The 22,057-nt window shown below is 49.9% G+C and overlaps 2 protein-coding genes across 7 annotated transcripts in view; both read right to left on the bottom strand.

The window, feature by feature from the left end:
* The window catches only part of LOC308577831 (far upstream element-binding protein 3-like), a 400,928-nt gene that overhangs the window by 252,670 nt on the left and 126,201 nt on the right, over positions 1 to 22,057 (bottom strand). For 5 of the 6 annotated variants that reach the window (XM_081178227.1, XM_081178228.1, XM_081178224.1 and 2 more), the window contains exon 3: positions 18,869 to 18,902. In XM_081178227.1, coding sequence (XP_081034353.1) covers positions 18,869 to 18,902 — 34 coding nt within the window. The remainder of the gene's footprint in view (positions 1 to 18,868; positions 18,903 to 22,057) is intronic. The other variant, XM_081178225.1, reaches the window with a different exon arrangement.
* Positions 1 to 22,057, bottom strand: part of LOC308577842 (putative CENPB DNA-binding domain-containing protein 1) — a 495,861-nt gene that overhangs the window by 174,775 nt on the left and 299,029 nt on the right. The window lies entirely within an intron of this gene.

Here is a 22,057-nt window from a genome sequence, read left to right on the forward strand (position 1 = left end):
CTACATGCTGTCCATGTAGAAAGACTGGACCATTATAAAGAGATTTAGTGGTTCTTAATTGATCGTTATGTGGTAGTGTTGTATTGTATTATTTATGCAAATTGATTTTCTCTGGAGTTAAAGATCTGACTGGGACAAACCTTGTTATGTTGAGCTCATATTTGGCACATTTTGCATATGGTGTCTGTTTGATAATGTGTGGTTTGCTATGCCTAATAAAGGATACTGGTATTTAAAAGGACAAATATTGAAGGGGCAAATGCAGACAATACCAATAAGAAAGAAAAGTGGGGAGGCATCTAAGTAAAGTGATAAGGAGCTTAGGGATGAGCTGAGAGTTAAAAAGGGCATGTATAAGAAATGGAAGGATAAATCACAAAGGAGGAGTATACGTGAGTAGCCAACAGTTGCAGGAGGAAAATCAGGCTGGCTAAAGCTCAGGATGAGCTCAGGCTTGCAAGTTAAAAATAATAAAGGTTTCTTTGGCTATGTCCGAAGTAAGAGGAAGAACAAGCAAGTGGTAGGTCCTCTGTGTGGGGAAGATGGAGAAATGCTATTGGGTGACAGAGAAAAGGTGGAACTGCTCGACACCTACTTTGCCTGTCTTCAGCCAAGAGGAAAGCGGTGCCCAGCCTGTGGATAACAGAATAAATGATGTAAGGAGGGAGCTGCAGCCCAAGATAGGAAAAGAGGTAGTAATGGAACACCTAGCTACTTTAAATTAATTCTCCAGGGCCTGATGAACTGCATCCAAGGATACTAAAGGGGTTTGTGGATGTACCGTAAATTTCGCTCTATAACACGCAGATTTTTTGTCCTAAAAAGTAAGGTGAAATGTCTGTGCGTGTTATTGAGCGAATGTGTGGTCCCTGGAGCTCACTCGCCGGAGCGCAGGGGCAAAATAGGCAAAAATAAGATCGGGCGGGCGGGCGGAGGGAAGAGGGAAGGCAGAAGCTTTCCTGCATTCTGCCTCAGGGTCTTACTGCCCGCCTTCTTCTGTTGCTGCGTTTGCTCAAACTCAACAAAGAGCAGGGAATCCCCTGCCCTCCTGGCAAGCAGAGGGTTAAGGAAAGGATCGCGTCCTTCCTTCTAATCTTCCCTAGTCACACTGCGTGCAGGCTCCAGCCCACCACTTCCTCCTCTCCGTGCTCTAGGGACTCGCAGGCAGCCGAAAAGCATGCAGGTGGGAGAGAGAGAGAGAGGGCTGGCTTGGGTGGTGGTGGTGGGGGGGGAACGACTTTTGCTTTACAATGGTAGGTTTCTCATTTCTTTTCCAAAAGCAGAGAGCCCTGCCCCCAGGCCCCCTCCAAATTACAGCTTCTCCAAGCAATGTACTGCTGGAGGGAGACAGTATGCTTGTTTGGAAGAGAAACCCTGCTTCCCTGCTCGTAAGTAACAGCAGGCTGGATTGCAGAGTGAGACATGGAAATCTCTGGATTTATATGCTGTATATCAAATATCTTAATCTATACTTTCTACATGCGGCTGGTAAATCAGAATCTTTTTTTGCTTTTTGCTTTCCTTCCCTCCCCATTTAAAATGTGGTGACAAAGCACAGATCCACATGGATCCTCAGGATTTTTGCATTGGGTCACCGCAAATTCACCATCAGATCACATTACATGTCCATGGCTACAGTCTGTACCAAAAAAATCACGCACCCACTGTTGCCTGGGGCTGCAATGGTGCAAAAACGTGGTTACAAAGCATGGATCCACAGGATCTTTGCACTGGGTCACCCCAAATTCACCATCAGATAACATAGCATGTCCATGGCTACAGCCTGCACCAAAAAAATCACGCACCCACTGTTGCCTAGGGTCACAGTGGTGCAAAAACGTGGTTACAAAGCATGGATCCACATGGATCCTCAGGATTTTTGCATTGGGCTACTCCAAACTCACCGTCAGATCACATGTCTGTGGCCACAGCATGAACCACAAAAATCATACATCCACTGTTTCATTTAGAATATTTTTTTTCTTGTTTTCCTCCTCTAAAAACTATGTGCGTGTTATGGTCGGGTGCGTGTTATAGAGCGAAAAATACGGTAATTTCAGAGCCTTTGTCTATGATCTTTGAGAAGTCTTGGAGAACAGGCGAGGTCCCTACAGACTGGAGAAGGGCTAATGTTGTCTCCATCTTCAAAAAGGAAGACCCAGGTAACTACCAACCAGTGAGCTTGACATCCTAGAACAGATAACAATGGGCAACATTTTTTTTTACTTTTTGTATGTTGTCTAGATTTCTACAATTGATTTAGGGTATTTTTGCACTGCTGAATCAGGAAATGGCATCCGTTTCTCTCCATCAGGTCAGGTTTTTGTACTATGTTGATTTGAAAAAAAGCAGATCTTGTGACAAAATCGATTACATTTTTGTGGCATTATCAGCTGATTTTTGTCAACACGTATCATCCTAAATATGTTTTTAAGAGAAAAAAATGTTTTCCAACAACATATATTGATTACCTGATAGAAACATCGATTTCTGTAAACTGAATGGTGGGCATTGATAAAGGTAAGTACACGCAAATTGCATTTTTCAAACTTCAGGGCTTGAACTTCCGTTTCTTGGAACTCCTGGAATGCTCAGCGGCAGGGAGGTCTCTCTTCAGAGTCCAACAGTATAGTCAGCCATCATGACTGCGTCCCAGCGACCCTGAGACCTGGTCTCCATCTCTTTCATGTCCTGATGGAATCTCTCCCCCTGCTCGTCACTCACTGAACCCAGGTTCTCAGGAAACCGGTCCATATGTGAAAAGAGGTAGTGCATCTTGATGCTCATGTTGCAACCCAGGTTTCTGAAAGCAGTCAGCATGTTGTTGACAAGTTCTGCGTAGTTTCTGGCCTTACTGTTGCCAAGAAAGTTCTTCACTACCAGAACAAATGCCTTCCACGCTTCCAGTTCCATTTCGTTCATTGAGTTTCCGAACTCTGGATCTCTGATGAGCTGACGGATCTAAGGACCGTCAAAGATGCCAGCTTTCAACTTCTCCATGGTCAATCCTGGAAAAGCTTGGCACAAGTAAGTGAAGCAGTCAACATCCTTGTCCAGAGCCTTGGTGAACTGCTTGATTAAGCCGAGCTTGATGTGCAGCGGTGGGAAGAGTATTCTGTCTCTATCCACCAGAGGGTCGTTGATGACGTTCCTTTTTCTGCAAGGCACCAATTCCTCCCGCACAGGCCAGTCCTTCTTCGTGTAATGCTGAGCACGGTCCCTACTATCCCACATGCACAGAAAACATGGGTACTTGGTGAAGCCAGACGGTTGTCCCAACAAAAAGCTCACCATCTTCAGGTCAATACAAATAAACCAATTATGCTGATCATAACCAATTTTCTCCAGCACATACTTCACCGCTTCATAGTTCTCCTTCAGTGTACTTGAGTGAGCCAGGGGTATAGAGGCAAACTGGTTGTCGTTGTGTATCAGAACACATTTCAGTGATCGCTTGCTGCTGTCAATGAACAGTCTCCAATCTTTGGGTTCGTACTGTGGCACTCCAAGCTTGAGCAGAAGCTGCGCAATATCTGCACAGTACACCAAGTCCTTCTCTTCCGAGAAAAAACGGAGGTACTCTTGATGCCTGTTGTGAAGAAGCTGATGCGAGCACTGTCAGAGAAGAGGTTTTTTTCCTTCAATCTGGATGCCAACAGTTCGGCAGAGTCCTTTGACAAGCTGAAGTCGCGAACTAGATCATTCAACTCCTTTTAGAAAAATGGATGTGGAGCATCATTGTGATGGCCTGGGAATCCGATTCAGAGGCTGAACCAGAGGAACCCCAGCCTGCACAAGAGTCCCCGCCTCCAGGGCCGTCTGAGCTGGGGCGGGGCCTTGGATCTGAAGCGCCTGCACCTGTGCCGGATCCTCAGGAGCAGGCACCAGGTGATTCCACTCTAGCTCCGGAGGTGATTAAGGACACAGTGCCTACAGGTGCGCCTCTCCCGGCCCTGCCAGAGGAAGGTGAGTCTCCCCCTGGGTCCAGTAACTCCCCAGCCTCTCCTGAACTGCAAAGGCTTAGGGCAGAGAGGCGGAGGGAACAGGTTTCTCCCAGGAGGAGTGCTTGCTTTAAGGCCAGGAGAGGCAGGTCTCCTGGGGGCCGGGACTGCCCCTGGCCTCAGAGAAGATAAAGGCCAGTCAGCACGGTCCCAGGTTGTGGGAGCAACGTTGTTGAGTACCTGCTCTTGCCCGAACCCAGACCTGACCTTCCAGTGTTCCTGTCCCCGCCTGGCTTCCTGCTTCGGACCTCGGCCTGCTCCTTGTGAACTGTTTCCAGACCAGTGACCCAGGACTGGACTTTGACTACGCCAACGGTAACCTTCCCCCCGGGACCAGCACAGTTTGCTCCCACCTCACCCGCACTCCCCCTTCGTTGGGGTGCGTTCGGGAAGAGCCAGAAGCCATGGCCGACCAAGCACCTGCGCTGGTGGAATTGGCCCAGGAGAACCAGGCCTTGACTCGCACTGTGCAGCAGCTCAGCAATGCAGTTACGGCACTTACAGCGGCTGGACGCCCTACTGGCTCCTGGGGCCGACGCCCCGGCTCCTGGAAAGTACCAGTGGCTTTGCCAGAGAATTTTGATGGTGGCCCCGCCTGAAGGCTGACGTAGCTCGCTACGTCGCTGGTTGCGACGTCTGCCGGCGGGCCAAGGGCCCTACCGGGCGACCCCCTGGCTTACTTCAACCACTGCCAGTCCCACCGCATCCTTGGCACACGGTTTCGCTGGACTTTGTGGTGGACTTACCCCCGTCTCGTGGCTGTACCTGCCTCCTAGTTTTCTCCGACCATTTCACTAAGATGGTGCACTGTGCTCCCTGCCCATCCGTACCCACAGCTCAGGAAACCGCTCAACTATACCTTCCGCATGTCTTCTGCCTGCACGGCCCACCTGAGCGTGTGGTGTCCGACCGAGGCATTCAGTTCACATCCCGTTTCTGGCAAGCATTGCACCAGACCCTCGGGACAGAGGTCTGTCTATCCTCAGCCTACCACCCCCAGACCGATGGCCAGACAGAACGGGCGAACGCGGTGCTGGAGCAGTATCTCCGGTGTTACTGCCGCTACCAGCAGGATGACTGGGTCAGCCACCTAGCATTGGCGGAGTTCGCCTACAACAACGCGGTGAACGCGTCCACCCAGCAAACCCCATTCCAGGCCAGTTACGGTTATCATCCGCGGTTGTTCCCAGATGTGCTGCCAGCATCTGTGGTCCCTGCGGTGACAGAGTGGCTTCAGGAGCTCCAGTCTCAGCAACAACTATTGATGGAGCAACTGCGCCAGGCCAAGGAGGCGTACAAGGCCCAGGCCGACCGCCACCGCCAGGTAGGGCTGGAACTCCATGTCGGTGACCTGGTATGGCTCTCCACTCCTCACCTCCACTCCTCTCGGCCTTCATGGAAGCTGGACGCCCACTTTACCAGCCCGTTTCCCATCGTGGACCAGGTCTCGCCTGTGGCATTCCGTCTCCGGTTGCCCGCAACCCTGAAGGTTCACCCGGTATTCCACAGGTCCCTTCTGAGTCCGGTGGCCCCGCCCGATGAGTTCCACCCAAACCGTCCACGACCGCAGCCAGAGGCTGAACCGGAGGAACCCCAGCCTGCACAAGAGTCCCCGCCTCCAGGGCCGGCTGAGCTGGGGCGGGGCCTTGGATCTGAAGCGCCTGCACCTGTGCCGGATCCTCAGGAGCAGGCACCAGGTGATTCCACTCTAGCTCCAGAGGTGATTAAGGACACAGTGCCTACAGGTGCGCCTCTCCCGGCCCTGCCAGAGGAAGGTGAGTCTCCCCCTGGGTCCAGTAACTCCCCAGCCTCTCCTGAACTGCAAAGGCTTAGGGCAGAGAGGCTGAGGGAACTGGTTTCTCCCAGGAGGAGTGCTCGCCTTAAGGCCAGGAGAGGCGGGTCATCTGTGGGCCGGGACCGCCCGTGGCCTCAGAGGAAATAAAGGCCAGTCAGCCCAGTCCCAGTTTGCAGGAGCAACGTCGTTGGAAACCTGTTTCTGCCAGCACCCAGACCTGTTCTTCCAAAGTTCCCGACCACGCCCGGCTTCGTGCTTTGGACCCCGCTTCGCCCTTGGTGGACAGTCTCCAGACCCTCGACCCAGGACCAGACTCTGACCACGCCTCACATGAGGTAACCTCCCCCCAGGACCAGCACAAGCAGAAAGTGAAAATAACATGGACATGAAAGAAATATTAGCAGCAATGGGCTTGCTTCGCAAGACGAAAAAACCGCTAGACGAAGAGAGTCACAGAACGGATTCTTTTCGTCTTGCGAGGCACCACTGTAATCTTGTGCGTAATATAAAAAATACAAAGTGAGACATTAAGGAAATCCAAAGGGAAAATATGAAGAACAGAGGTTCTGACGAATGGATTATTAAAAACGCGTGAGGTAAACGGTGGAAGTCTCTCTCTTTTTTTTAAGGTAGATAAGGACAAGATGAAATTATGCAATTGAATATAAATATAGATGGGAAACGGCTATGTATTGTGAGTACTTATCTACTTTTAAAAATTTTCACTTAGGATCTTTTTCTCTTACTTCTTTATTCTTTTTTCTTTTTTTCTTTTTTCTGATACTTTATCTTTCACTGCTTTATTGTGAATAGCATTTTATAGAGGTATAAATAACTGTAAATATGAAAAGAGACAAAATATTCTCTTAATTTATTTTCCTTGGTTAGATGTATTTTCTTTTTCTTTTGTATTTTCTTTTGTTGTGAATATGTATGTTTTCTAATTTGTATTTAATAAATATATATATATATATATATATATATATATATATATATTAAGGAAGAACTTTCTGACAGTAGGAGCAGTTCAGCAGTGGAACTGGTGCCCTCAGAAGGTGGTCTCCTCTTCATTGGAGATTTTTAAAAGCAGAGCTTTGATGGCTATCTGTCATGGATGCTTTAGTTGTGATTCCTGCATTGCAGGGGGTTGGACTACATGACCCTTGAGGTTCCTTCTGCTGGAATTGTTATGGTGTGCCAATTTCCATAAAAACAACAGCTACTTGATTGATCAGGCCCGGCACACAGCTTCCGGCATGCGGAGACCCAGGTTGGAGTAGTGATAAATCACAGGACAACTGATCTTCAGACAGACCTACCGTCAGGCAAATTAAGATGTTAAACTGTTATAGTTATATACAGGAGTCCATTAGCAGCAGTCAGAGCCCTGGCTGTGGTCCATACACCTGAATCCCAGCAGACAGTCATGAGTCCATCCTGGAGAGTCAATGCACAGCAAAAGCAAAGCTGCTTTTATAGACCCGACACTCATTTCCTATGCGTCTGTATGTCCGGTGATCTCACTATCCTGCCTTGAACACCTGTGTTCTGAGAAGGAATGAAATTGACCCCTAATACCTTCCAACTCTACAATTCTATGATTCATGAAAATTAGTACAAAGGAGTGTTAGGAAGCTGCCTTATATTGAATCAGAACATTGGTCCATCTAGCTCAGTATTGCGTACTCTGACTGGCAGCAGCTCTCCAGGGTTTCACGCAGGGACTCTCTCCCAGCCCGACCTGGAGACACCAGGGATTGAACTTGGGATTTTCTGCATGGAAGGTGAATGCTTTAGCACTGCACCATGGATCCTTTGGGGAAGGTCTGTGGCTCAGTTGTAGATCAGCTTTGTATGCAGAAGGTCCCAGTTTCAATCCTTGCTGGCATCTCACAGTGTGGCTTGGAAAAGCCTTCTGTCTAAAACCCCAGAGAGCTGCTGTCAGTCACTGCAGACAATACTTAACTAGATGGATTCAGTAAGTATCAGGCAGCTTCTAGGTCTGGGTGATATCTCACCCCAAACAGGTTTGAAGTCCATATTGTGATAACAATTCCATACTTTTTGACCTGGCAATATATTGCAAACCGTGGTGTATGGGTGTGTGTTCTATGCAAAAAACACGATGTGGGGAAAACTGTGAAGCCAACCAATGCCCCAACACAGCTCCATCCTTATTTCAGACATCGTGATATATCAGTATATCGCAGTGTTTAGCTGCTGATGTAACACAATGTTGAACACCAGATATCACTCAGCCCAAGCAGCTTCCTGTGTTCCTACCAGCCTCTGAATGACCTTTCTTGCCCACCCTTCACTGCACATCACAGTGTGGTATTAATGAAGGCTGCACAAGCTCCTAATCCCTACCAAGTTTCTCTGCCTGCAGTGCGGGTAGGGCTGCCTCCAAGGGTGCTTTAAGCTTGTTTCACTTTTAAAATATTCTTTTTAATGTATTGAAATAACTATTTATTCCATTTCTATCCTACCTTTCATCTGTTCGTGATCCCTGGGTGGGTTAAGAACATAAAGCATAGTGACAGTGAAAATACAAGATCTGGTAAAATTGAACTGAGAATCATAGAATCTTAGAGCTGGAAGCGACCCAAGGATCATCTAGTCCAACCCCCCGCAATGCAGGAATCTCAGCTAAAGCATCCATGACAGATGGCCATACAGCCTCTGCTTTAAAACCTCCAAGAAAGGAGAGTCCACCACCTCTCATGGGAGTCTGTTCCACTGCTGAACATCTCTTACTGTCAAAGTTTTTCAGATGTTTAGTCGGAATCTCCTTTCTTGTAACTTGAAGTCATTGGTTCGAGTCCTACCCTCCTCCAGAGCAGGAGAAAACAACCATGCTCCCTTTTCCATGTGACAGCTCTTAAGATATTTGAATATGGCTATCATATCTACTCTCAGCCTCTTTTCCAGGCTAAACATACCCAGCTCCTTCAAGCGCTCCTTGTAAGGCTTAGTTTCTAGACCCTTGATCATCCTAGTTGCCCTCCTCTGCACATATTCCAGCTTGTCAACAAGCTTCTTAAAATGTGGTGCCCAGAATTGGACACAGTATTCCAGGTGTGGTCTGACCAAAGCAGAATAGTGGTACTATTACTTCCCTTGATTTGGACACTATACTTCTGTTGATGCAGCCTAGACCAGCATTCGCTTTCTTTGCTGCTGCATCACACTGTTGACTCATGTTAAGCTTGTAGTCCACCAAGACCCCTAGATCCTTTTCACATGTACTGCTAGTAAGCCAGGTGTCTCCCATCCTATATTTGTTCACCTGGTTCTTCCTGTCTAAATGCAGAACCTTACATTTGTCCCTATTGAAATTCATTTTGTTGGCCTGGGCCCAGTTCTCCAATCTGTTGAGGTCATTTTGAATTCTGATTCTGCCTTCTGCGGCATTAGCTACCTCTCCCAGTTTGGTGTCATCTGCAAATTTGATGAGCATCCCCTCAATTCCCTCGTCCAAGTCCTTTATAAAGAAATTGAACAACAATGGGCCCAGGACAGAACCCTGTGGCACCACAGTTATCACTTTTCAGAATGACGAGGAACCATTAATGAGTACTCTTTGGGTTCGGTCAGTCAACCACCTAACAATTCCACCTAACAGTAACCTCGTACAACCCACATTTTACCAGCTTCCTCACGAGAATATCATGGGGGACTTTGTCAAAAGTCTTACTGAAATCAAGATACACAATGTCCACAGCATTTCCCTGATCCACCAAGTTTGCAATTCCATCAAAAAAAGAAATCAGATTGGTCTGGCATGACTTATTTTTGAGAAACCCATGCTGGGTCTCAGTAATCGCAGCGTTTTTTTCAGATGATTTAGGACGAATCTGATGCGCTGAATCCAAAAATCACATTGGTTTTGCTCAATCAGGTCAAGTTTTTGAGCTATGGCCACATGTCGGTTTTTTTACGTTTTTGTTCACATGTACGCTTGTGTGGAGCATTTTAGAAGAAGTTGGTGGGGGTAAAATGCCATGTCGAATAATTGTTTTGATTGGAAATGATTATTTTAATGACAAGAAGTATTCAAGTCCGATAGTTCTGAGTGATTATGTCAAAAAGGGATCAGTTTGAAGTCATAAAACCTCGAAATCTTCTATAAATTGGTGCGGCAAAGCATAAAGTTATTTTGGTATTAAACTTGGTGACCAGGATAAAGCTTGGGTGCCACACATGGTGTGCAAGGCGTGCACCGAGACTCTAGGTGGGTGGAGCAATGGCAAGAGGAGTCTGAACTTTGGAATTCCCATGGTTTGGAGGGAGCCGACAAACCATGTCACTGACTGCTACTTCTGTGCTGTTGATGTGACTGGGATCAACAGAAAGAACCGGAGCAGCCTCAAGTATCCTGATCTTCAATCAGCACGTCGTCCTGTAGCTCATTGTGATGAAATTCCAGTGCCTTTCTTCGGCGAACTTCCTGACATTAGTGACGAAGATGCCTCCAGAGTTGAAGGACATGAAGAAGTGGTTGTTGAAGATGATTGTGCTGGTCCCGGGGGGAAGGTTACCGTTGACGTAGTCAAAGTCCAGTCCTGGGTCACTGGTCTGGAAACAGTTCACAAGGAGCGGGGCGAGGTCCGAAGCAGGAAGCCGGGCGGGGACAGGAACACTGGAAGGTCAGGTCTGGGTCCAGGCAAGAGCAGGTACTCAACGACGTTGCTCCCACAACCTGGGACCGGGCTGACTGGCCTTTATCTTCTCTGAGGCCAGGGGCGGTCCCGGCCCCCAGGAGACCCGCATCTCCTGGCCTTAAAGCGAGCACTCCTCCTGGGAGAAACCAGTTCCCTCCGCCTCTCTGCCCTAAGCCTTTGCAGTTCAGGAGAGGCTGGGGAGTTACTGGACCCAGGGGGAGACTCACCTTCCTCTGGCAGGGCCGGGAGAGGCGCACCTGTAGGCACTGTGTCCTTAATCACCTCCGGAGCTAGAGTGGAATCATGCGGCTTGTTGGGGTACGCCGCATGGAAATCACGGAGGCAGGCAGGCGCGTGGACGTTGGCTGCTGGTTCCCAGGAACGATCCTCAGGTCCATACCCCTTCCAATCTATGAGATACTGCAGCCTTCCCCTGTGGTATCGGGAGTCCAGAATGCGTTCCACCTCGTACTAAGGCTCCCCCTGAACCAAAACTGGCTGCGGTCGTGGACGGTTTGGGTGGAACTCATCGGGCGGGGCCACTGGACTCAGAAGGGACCTGTGGAATGCCGGGTGAACCTTCAGGGTTGCGGGCAACCGGAGACGGAATGCCACAGGCGAGACCTGGTCCACGATGGGAAACGGGCCGGTGAAACGGTCATCCAGCTTCCGCGAAGGTCAAGAGGGGTGGAGGTGGCGAGTGGAGAGCCATACCAGGTCACCGACGTGGAGTTCTGGCCCCACCTGGCCTGGAACGAGATCTGCTGGGTGGACGTGTCCACGCGTTGTGGTAGGCGAACTCCGTCAATGCTAGGTGGTCGACCCAGTCATCCTGCTGGTAGCTGCAGTAACACCGGAGGTACTGCTCCAGCACCGCGTTCGCCCGTTCCGTCTGGCCATCGGTCTGTGGGAGGTAGGCTGATGATAGACAGACCTCTGTCCCGAGGGTCTGGGGCAATGCTCGCCAGAAACGGGATGTGAACTGAACGCCCTGTTCGGACACGACACACTCAGGTAGGCCATGCAGGCGGAAGACATGCTGAAGGTATATGTCAGAGCTGCCCGAGGTCCCAGCTCACAAAGGACCAACACCAGTTCGTTGTTATGTACAAAAGTCTTTATTGAAGTTCAGTTTCTCTTTCACAGCCGCGGCGCACAGCTCTACGTCTGAAACTCTAGACCGCCGAAGCTCCGTCTGAGTCTCCTCCCCCTAGCCTTGCTCCACCTCTTCCTTTGCTCTTTCCTCCTCTGGCTCCGCCTGTCAGCTGGGGTCTCACTCTTCCTAGACTCATCTGACGCTGAGTCCCCTGAGTCTTCCCCCTGCCTCCGGCGGGCTTTAGGACCTGGTTCCCAATCCGGGTTTTCTGCTGTCCCACGCGCCTCTACATTTGAACTTGGCGTGCGCGCCCAGCCGGCAACCTTCCTCCTGACCGTTACACTGCTCCTGTCACTGCTTCCCCCTTCGGGGAGGCTAGCTGGACCTGACCTCCCCTCCGTTCCCCCACTCTCCGATGGAGGTGTGGTCAGCCCAGACTCATCTTCTCTTCCTGCTGGAGGAGACGCTGGCCCTGACACATGGGACTCTTCCCCCCCACTACGCTCTGGTGGGGAAGCTGGTCCTGACCTCCCGCTGCTGCTTTGGGAGTCCCCGCTGGCCCCTTGTTTCTGGTGTGTCTCCCCTGGGACCCCCCTTGCCCTGACCATCGGCGCCTCCTTCTGGGAATCTTCTGATTCGCTGGAGAAGCTCATGGAATCTCTCGGGTCACTGTCGTACTCCCCTACGCTGCCCTCAGATTCTTCCCCTTCGCTCTCCATTTCCTCTCTCCCCTGTACCTCTGCTCCTGAGCCCCTGACAGTATAGCTGAGCGGTATCCTTAGCTGTGGGTACGGATGGGCAGGGGGCACAGTGCACCATCTTAGTGAAATGTTCGGAGAAAACTAGGAGGCAGGTACAGCCATGAGACGGGGGTAAGTCCACCACAAAGTCCAGCGAAACCGTGTGCCAAGGACGTGGTGGGACTGGCAACGGCTGAAGTAGGCCGGGGGGTCGTCCGGCAGGACCCTTGGCCCGCCGGCAGACGTCACAACCAGCGACGTAGCGAGCCACGTCAGCCTTCAGGCGGGGCCACCAAAACTCGCGGCTTACCAGATGGGTGGTCCGTTACCGCCCGAAGTGTCCCGCTGCTGGGGCATCATGGGTCATCCGGAGAACTTCAGCCCGCAGTGGCCCTGGCAGGATGTACAGGCGACCGTGGTGCAACAGAAGGCCCTGGTGCAAGACCAGCCCCGGATACTGAGGGCATGACCCTTCGGCCAGTTCCCGGAGTCGTTCCTGGGCCCAAGCGTCGTCCTGCTGCTGTTCCTGCACCCAAGCCAGTAGTGGCTCAGCCTCCTGAGTAGCCAGAAACACGTCCGGTGGTAAAATCATTGTTGGTACTGCTTGCTGTACCGTGTCTGCGATGTCTTCATGTTTCCGGGACAGGGCATCCGCCTTCTGATTTTGGGAGCTGGGGATATAGCGGATCCGGAACTGGAACCGGGAGAAGAACAACGCCCACTGGATCTGCCTTTGGTTCAACTTGTGGGTGGTCTGGAGGTACTCCAGGTTCCGGTGGTCGGTTCTCAGCTCCACCGGGTGTCGTGCCCCCTCAAGTTGGTGGCGCCAGACCTCAAAGGCCACCTTGATGGCCAGTAGTTCCCGTTCCCACACGGTAGTTATGCTCCACCAGAAGGAGCTGGCGGGAATAGAAGGCGCAGGGTAACAGTGGCGCATCAGGTCCGTGCTGCTGGGACAAGACGGCACCGAGAGCCGTGCTGGAGGCGTCGGTCTCTACCACAAAGGGTCGAGAGGGTTCAGGATGTTGCAAGATCGGCGCCCTCTTGAAACAGGCTTTCAACCCCTGAAACGCCTCCTCCGCCTCCTTGTCCCAGGAAAATGAAGGTCCGGTAATAGTTGGTGAACCCTAGGAATCGCTGTAGGTCCTTGAGGTTCCGAGGTGCCGCCCATTCCCGCACCGCTGCCGCCTTCCCAGGATCCATCTGCACCCCATCTGGAGAGAGTCGGTGACCAAGGAAGTCCACTGACCGCTGATGGAAGTCGCACTTGCTGAGCATCACATACAGGTGGTGCTCCCGCAAGCGCTGCAGCACGGTCTGGACATGACCCTCGTGGCGAGCTGGGTCACGGGAGAAAATCAGAATGCCATCTAAGTACACCACCACGTACTTGTCTAGCAAGTCCTGGAACACATGGTTGATATACCGTTGGAACACAGCGGCGCGTTGCACAATCCGAAGGGCATAACCAGGTATTTGAACTGCCCATACCGGGTCCCGAATGCTGTCTTCCACTCATCCCCGGCTCGGATCCGAATTAAATTGTAGGCCCCCCGGAGGTCTAGCTTGGTGAACACCTGTACCCCTTGCACCCGCTCCAGCAACACCGAGATAAGGGGCAAGGGGTACCGGTCTGGGATAGTAATCTTGTTCAGGGCCCGGTAGTCATGGCAAAGACAAAGCTCCCCACAGTTCTTCTTAACGAAGAGCACTGGAGCAGCAGTGGGCAAGGTGGAAGGCCGAATGCACCCATGCTTCAGGTTCTTGCGAAGGAAGTACTGCAAAGCTTCGCGCTCCGGCTCCGTAAGAGAGTATAGGCGACTCACAGGCAGGGGCGCCCCAGGCGGAGGTCTATGCCGCAGTCGAAAGACCTATGGGGTGGCAGCTGGTCTGCCCCCCGCTCCTCGAACACGTCTTGGTAGTCCCGGTAAACCGCAGGGAGCGTTGATGCAGCCTCCTCAGTGGACCAAGCATGGGGACACGGGTCTGGGAAGTGCACAGTCCGATTGACCCAGTCAATCTGAACATTGTGAGACTCCAGCCATTCCATCCCAAGCACCAGGGGAAACCGGGGCATGGTAGCGATGTCCAAAGTTCACACCTCCCGGTGCTGCTGGTGACACAGAACCAAGGGCTGTGTCTCCTGAGTAACGGCGCCTGAGCGCAGGAGCCGCCCGTCAATTGCCTCCACCTGTACCGGTTCCGACTTATCCTGGAGTGGCACCTGATGATGGGCGGCAAAGGCAGAGTCCATATACGAGCGGGTTGCCCCTGAATCCACCAGAGCATGGGTGAGAATCCAGGGCCCACCAGGGGGGTATGGGCGCACCGGAACCATGAGGTGTCACAATTCCACCAGTGAGGGCCCCTCTTGCATGGTTTGGGACCCCAGGTATCCAGGGCCTTCGGCTACCAGGGTTGGCGGTTTCCCTGCGGCCAGCATCTTCTCGGGACAGGATCGGGCATAATGTCCACTCCCACCGCAGTAGAGACACAGGTTCCCCTCCCGACGCTGCGTCTTCTCCAAGGGGGAGAGGCGAGGTCGTGCTGCCCCGAGCTGCGTTGGCTCGTCCGGCAACTCGGCTGTGGCCGTGGACCTGCTGGGCAGGCCTGGAGCCAGGAGCCGGGAGTGCTGGCTGTCCCTTGGCCTGGCAACAGTCCTCCAGCCGATCGTCTATCTGCAGGCTCCGCTGAATGAGGGCGTCCGTAGTTGTGGGGCGATCCATTGATGGTCGAGTATCTCATCCGACAGTCCCTCAAGATATTGGTCCCGAAGTGCAGAGTCATTCCAAGACAAGTCCTGCGCCAACAGCCGAAATTCTGTGGCATAGGCGGCGGCTGTGGACTTCCCTGTCTCAACCTACGAATCGCCCAATTGGCTTGGCTCCCCTTCAGAGGGTTGCCAAACGCAGTCTCCAAGTGGTTACAAAACCCCTCATAGTCTGCCGGAGCAGTGTCAAGGCCCACTTGGCCACCTGGTCCTTTAACAAACTGATCAAGAAGTGCACCTTGGTGCGATCGTCAGGAAAATTCCGAGCTCGACCCTGAATATACAGCTTGGCGTGGGCAAGGAACATGGGAAAGCTGGCTGGGGATCCATCAAATTTCTCAAATTTCTCTGGCAGGGCCACTGGGTACTTGCCAGAAACTGGGGCGTCAGCCCCAGGAGCCGGTAATGCGTCCAACTGCTGTTGAAGTGCCGTAACCGCATTGCTTAGCTGTTGAACGGTGTGAGTCAAGGCCTGGTTCTCCTGGGCCAATGCCACCAACGCAGCTGCCTGATCGGCCATGGCTTCTGGCTCTTCCCGAACGCACTCCAACGAAGGGGAAGTGCGGGTGTGGCGGGAGCAAACTGTGCTGGTCCCGGGGGGAGGTTACCGTGAGGCGTGGTCAGAGTCCGGTCCTGAGTCGAGGGTCTGGAGACTGTCCACCAAGGGCGAAACGGGGTCCAAAGCGAGGAACCGGGCAAGGTCGGGAACTCTGGAAGAACAGGGCTGGGTGCTGGCAGAAACAGGTTTCCAACGACGTTGCTCCTGCAACCTGGGACTGGGCTAACTGGCCTTTATTTCCTCTGAGGCCAGGGGCAGTCACTGTTTCCTCCTTCAGTTTCCTTCCTTCCCTGTGTTTCTTTCTCTGAGGTCTTTAGAATCTCCTCTTCCTATCTTTGCTCTCAGTAATCTCCATCAATGGTGGAGGGCCCCCGTGACTCAGCAATCGCCCTCCACACCTCTCTATCTCCTCTCTCACACAGGTATATCAGTTTTCTCAAGTTATTTTTCCTCAGCGGGTCTGTTTTTTAGTCATTTATTTTCGCTACAGTTTTTAGTCCATTATAAAGCCCTCCAGTAGTTTACTCTTCTAGTTTCTTCTAATTTCTAGTTTCTGTTCGTTTATTTTTGCTCAGTCTGGTGTATCTAGGCACGCTTTTCTTAAAACACCTTGTGCAATTATTAACAGAGGGTTTTCACGTGAGGAGTACGGCCCCTTCTTTGTTGTCTGTTCAGTTCTGTAGTTCCTTTCACAAACTGTTTCTTCCTGCCTCCCCCTCCCTCCACTGAACAGGCAGAGGTTTTTCAATTGTTTTCTTTCAATTTTATTTTACGGGGAGGCATTTGCTTTTAACAGTCTCCTTTTTATAAGAGAGTTCAGCGCTGCTGTGCCGGGGAATTGGGGCGTTTGTACCAGAGAGTGGTTTTGCCTCTTTGCGCAAAGGTCTTCCCCACGTCTTTCTATATCAGTTTTCTTTGTTCTATAATATTGGGAAACCTCTTCTTTTGAGCTGCCTTAGGCTTCCGCCCTCAGGTTCCCCCCCCCCCCGAGGTCGAGGTGACTTACGCCTAGTCCCTCGTTTCTCTCTCTCTGGCACCAGGTCCACCTTGAGATTGCAGAAGCGTGGATCTCCACCCGTCTCTCTGGTGTGCTGCTCTGGAAGTCCTCCAGAAAGTTCTTCCTACAGTTTAGTTTCAGCTTTTGTGAGATTTTGGGTGTGTTTTTTCACCTTTACTGATACAGTACTTGGGTTTTTCTGAGTGTTTTAGAAGTTGAATTAAAACACAGTGATGAAAGACCGGGGGGGGGGCGTGCAGCATGGCACCCTACCCAGTCATAAGCTGTTGCTTCCTTCTCAGTGCCCTCCAGTTGGAGGACAGTTAAGAAGGATGCAACAGTTGTGCACCCTGGCCCCTGCAAGCCCAGCACTGCTTTTGTGAGCGTGCTGTGAACTGTTGAATCCTTCTCACAATGCCCTCCAACTGGTGGAGTGGCTGAGAAGGATGCAACAGACATGTGCCCTGACCCCTGCGAGCAGTGCCATAGCATGCCTGTTGCATCCTTGTCAGCTGTAAGAATGTCACAGCAACTCACAGCGCCCTCACTGCAAGCCAGCACCACTCGCAAATGCAGTGCTGGGCTCGCAGGAGCCAGGGCACACACCTGCTTGCGGTGCCCCGCTAGCCCAGCCTCGTTTATATGAGTCTTGCAAAGTGTTGCTGCGCTTGCAGGGTGCCATGCGTGTTCCCCACTTTGCAGCAGTGGGCAGGGGTTGCTCCGGTGGTGATCCCAACCCATGGTCTTGCCCCCACGGTGTGCCCTGCACACATATGCCTCAGACACAGGTGGGGAATGGTCCACCGCTGACTGAGAGTAGAGGAAATCTAATAAATGGGTATCAAGTGGCTCCCCGATTCCCCCTCCCAATTCTTTCATCATAACACTAGACAGGCCTCTGTGTGGAGGGAATTCCCCAATTACTAATAACATATATAAATGAATGCTTGAGAGCTGCAGATTTTCCCTCAAACACAGAGTGAATTGAACATTGTTCTCTTCTCACTTTTATCTTTTTACCATGTGAACCTGAACAGTAAGGATGTCTGTACTGGATGCTCCAAGCTTAGACTGTGGCTTCAGCAAGCCATTTTTGTGTTTCTATACAAATAATTTAGAAACTTTTTGAAACTAAGTTGTACTGTCTGTCTTTTCTTGCTGCTGTGTTTAAAAGCACATGAATCTGACCTTTGAGGAGAGTATAAGTAAACTATTTTCAAATTACCAAACGTGTGGCCTCTTTCTAGCCTAAGGGAAGTGGGTAGCTTAGGAAGTGACTTAGGAGGAGATATTTTAACAGTATAACAGCCTTTATTTCAACGTGATTTTAAATCTCTGCAGGGGCTCTCACCAATGAGTACTTGCCCCAAACCTGGATTTAGACATCCAGGAATTCTTTTATTTTACCTTGTTCTATTTTCCCCTTTAACCAAAATGCCAAAAACCAACAGCAGAGCCTCAAGCTTAATCTTTGAAAGCATCTCCAGGGAGGACAGGTGATGTCTCTTGGCCTCAAACCTGCAAAAGCTGCTGCCGGTTACAGAAGGCAATACTGAGCTAGATAGACTAAGCTGTCATTAATTTGCACATTCAGCAACAGTTAATTGGAGTATTTGCTTCAGGGCCAATGCACCTTTTCTTATGTCTAGGACATTGGAGGTGAGTTACTATAAAAGACATTTGCACTCAGATTTTGTGTGGTTTTCAGGCATTTGGGATTCAGGCGTTTTGCAAGGAGGTGATTGCAGGAGCTTGCAATCAGCAGTGAGAGAACAGCAAGGTGGTGGGAAGAACAAAGCTAAAGGATTCTGTATTTGTACATAGTCTGTCTATTTTTCAATAAACACTATCAAGTATTCAGACGCTTCTGTTACTGTGCTCAGCTGGCACAAGGATTTTGTCATTCCAAGTTTTTCGTGGGAGTTTCCCAAATTCCATTTGGCTACCCTAAGCAGCTCTGTGGATCTTAGCTCAAGACACAATGTTTAATTAAATGCAGACCTTCCTTTATGTGCTACCCATGCCATACATGCCCCTCATTCCTTTCCCAAGACGTGCAATATCTAGAAATGCAAGCAAATAAGTTCAGCATGGAAGGGGCTTGAGGGGTGCACATGTGGGAAGATGAGAAATTGAGTCTATGCAGTTCTGCCACATTCTCAACCTCTGACTCTGTCAGTATAGATGGCAGATGAATAAATGATTAGAAGTGATCAATAAAAGATAAAACATAGCCCACTGCTTACCTTTGATGTTCCAGGGCCCCTAACTGGTTACCTACTGTGTCAGAGAAGAGAGAGAGAGAAAAATAAAATAAAAGCATCAGCACAGATAAAATAACTTCATATTTATAGCAGGAAAAGAAATATGTTCTTACCATTTTCATCGGGAGGGAGGGGGAAAGAGAGTGGGAATAAAGGAGAAACAGCACTAAAGAACAGCAGCTTGGGTTCAATAGCTGAAATGAATGGGTTACATGGGAGGAAAAGCAGGTGATTTATTGATCAACAGAAGCTGAGAAGTGAAGTGTCTAGCTGAATGTAGGATAGGAAAATGATCTGTTTTGCCATCATGCTGTGAACGGCAAGGCGGGGGGGTGTCTGTCTCGGGATCCCAAAATCCTTAGTAAAGTACAGCCTGTCCCACTGCCAACCTCCCCAAATTAAACCTGATGTAAAATAAAGGAGATGAAGCAGATTGGTACAACATTTAAAAGGGGGGAGGAAAGAAGTCACAATACACAAAATATCTGGAGGGGATATTTAGTCTAATCAAAAGCACTAAGAGAGGAGAGAGAAATTGAAGAGGGGGGCAGGAGGCTTGCAACATAGTTCCCTGAGTCTCTCTTAACTGTGCTCCATGGAGCCAATTTTCCCAAAGACCTGTTAAAGGAATAGGGCTGTTAAAGAACCTTGCACCCTCATCAAGTTTTATGGCCTCTTACATTTCTACTCAGTATGACCAGGGGATGAGCTATTTACAACGTTGTCAGGGGGGGGGGGCATCTTCTACACAGACCAATCAGAAAGCTTATGTTAGTTATCATCAGTGTTAGAAATTCCCCAGGCACAGTTCCAAAAAGAAAGCCAAATCTCTTTTAGAAGGAGATTAAATGATGATTTATTAGATGATCAAAAATTTGTTGAAAAAGCATAAAAGACCCTGATGGATTATTTTAAAATAAACAGTGAAGGGCAAACAAAATTACAGATGGTCTGGGACACAAGCAAGGCTGTAATGAGAGGCCTCTTTATACAACAAAACTCGTTTAAAAGGAAATTGAGAGAGAAAAAGAAAAAAGAAAAATTAGAGGAAATTATGAAAAAGAAACAGCTGCCAAACAAGGCAAATAAAGAGGCAGTAAAACAGGAAATTAAAACATTACAAACCCAATAGCCTGAGCTTCCTCCGACCCCAGCCCCCAGAACGGGTCCGGGAGCGATGGCAAGGTTGCGCTCAACCTCACCATCGCTCCCGGAGCTTGCTGCTATCCGAAGCCCGGGGAGCGTGGTGCTGTAGCCCGCTGCGCACCCCGGGCTTAGGGCAGCTATCCGCAAGCCTGCGGGCGCCCGACGGTGCTGTGCTCCCGGACTTCGGGCTGCAAGCACCTATCCGCAAGCCTGCAGAGCCCGCAGGGGTAGATAGCTACCCTAAGCCCGGGGTGCACAGTGCCGCGCTCCCCGGGCTTCGGGCTGCAGGCAGCTATCCGCAAGCCTTCGGAGCCCGCGAGAGTTCCTGCTGGGCTCCGCAGGCTTGCGGATAGCTTCCTGAAGCCTGGAGAGTGAGAGGGGTCGGTGTGCACTGACCCCTCTCGCTCTCCAGGCTTCAGCGAAAGCCTGCATTCGCCCCTTAGGATGCACACACATTTCCCCATCATTTTTGGAGTGGAAAAAGTGCGTCCTATAGGGCGAAAAATATGGTAGCTTATAAATTGAGATTCTAACACTGAGTACAATTTATTACCTGCTCTTCATCCTAAGGTCCCAGGGCAGCTGACGACACTTATAATACACATTAATGTAAAAACACAATATTGGTCTGCGAGCGGATAATGGAGGACGACAGAGACTGCTCGCTCTGCGCAGCCTGATTGCTGTGAGGGTCTGGGAAATGTGCTCAGGCAAATCAGCTTCTCAGAAAAGCCTGAAGGAAAAGTTCAGGTCCCGAAGGGTCCGGCGGTATCAAAGGACACTCTCTAGGATCTCCCAAAGCTCCGGAGGGAGCTGAGGGAGATCTGAGATTGAGCTCAGACACAAGGTGCAATCAAGACTCACAGCAAACTGCCTCTAGTGCCTCCATTGAAGCAAAGGAATTCGGACCAATTTGACAAGGTAATAAAAAACAACCTAAATTAGCAGCAATAAAACAATTAGATCCACACCAGGGTGTCAGGGAATTGGAGGCTGAGAAGGAGATGAGGGGGGAGAAGAGAGGCACGTACAGAGAGCCTAAGTCTTTAATCAGCAGCTATTCTTCCTCGTCCGAGGAGGAAGAGAAATAAATGTTCGGAGACAGTGAAACGGGGAAGGGTGAGCCAGTTCCGGGTATCAGCCACTCACGGAGCAGAGGAAAGAGGGGGGCTGATCTGCGGAAATGGGTCTGCTGGGCGTGGCAAAAGAAAACGTCAGATGATCCAACTGACTCATCGTGATGGAGTGTGCTTTTTGAACTCTTGTAAGGACTTTGAAGCTAAGCAATAAATCTTTGTACAGATATGGCTGGCTGCCCGGAGTTTTATCTCAGCTAGCTTGTCAGCAATTCCCTAACACAGGGTGTTAAAGAGGAGCCTGCCCCCCTCCGGTGCAGGAATTGATCTGGCTGGAAAAACTCTGCAAGGACTGAATTAAGAATGAGAATAATAGCGGCTAATTTTTACAAGCATTCCAGGCAATGAACTGTGTTTAACCTGTGATTTGCCTAAAGCTATGGATGCAGAATCTTTTAGACGTTATAAATATTTTCAAACTGCAAAGAACCCTAATATTGTGGAGGGAAAGAGATGAAAGCGGGACATTGACTTTGTGTGTGTGTGTGTTTTTAATATATACTCTAAGGACTATTTTTCCTTTTTATGATTCAAAAGAGACTGACACTGTGGGGCTGAATTTATTTTGAATTGTCTTGTGGATTGCTGATTTTTGTTTCTTTTAAAAAAATATAACCTAAGGACTATTTTTTATTTCCTTTGCTCCTTTTTATGATTTAAAAGAGACTAACATAGTGGGATTGAATCTAACTTGGTCTATTTTCTGCTTCTTCTTTTTTTTCTTTTTTTGGTCATTAAAATTGATTTTCTCTTTATTTTTTATTTGGAACTGACAGGGGCTAGATACAAACTGGAGTTGGTGTAATTTACTATATGGATTAAGAGGTGGGCTTTTTGGAAGAAAGCTGAAGAAAGGGGAAGGGAGATTTGGTTTTAAAAACCCCAGAAT

The sequence above is a fragment of the Podarcis bocagei genome (genome assembly GCF_964188305.1).
Source record: "Podarcis bocagei genome assembly, chromosome: W".
Lineage (NCBI taxonomy): Eukaryota > Metazoa > Chordata > Lepidosauria > Squamata > Lacertidae > Podarcis > Podarcis bocagei.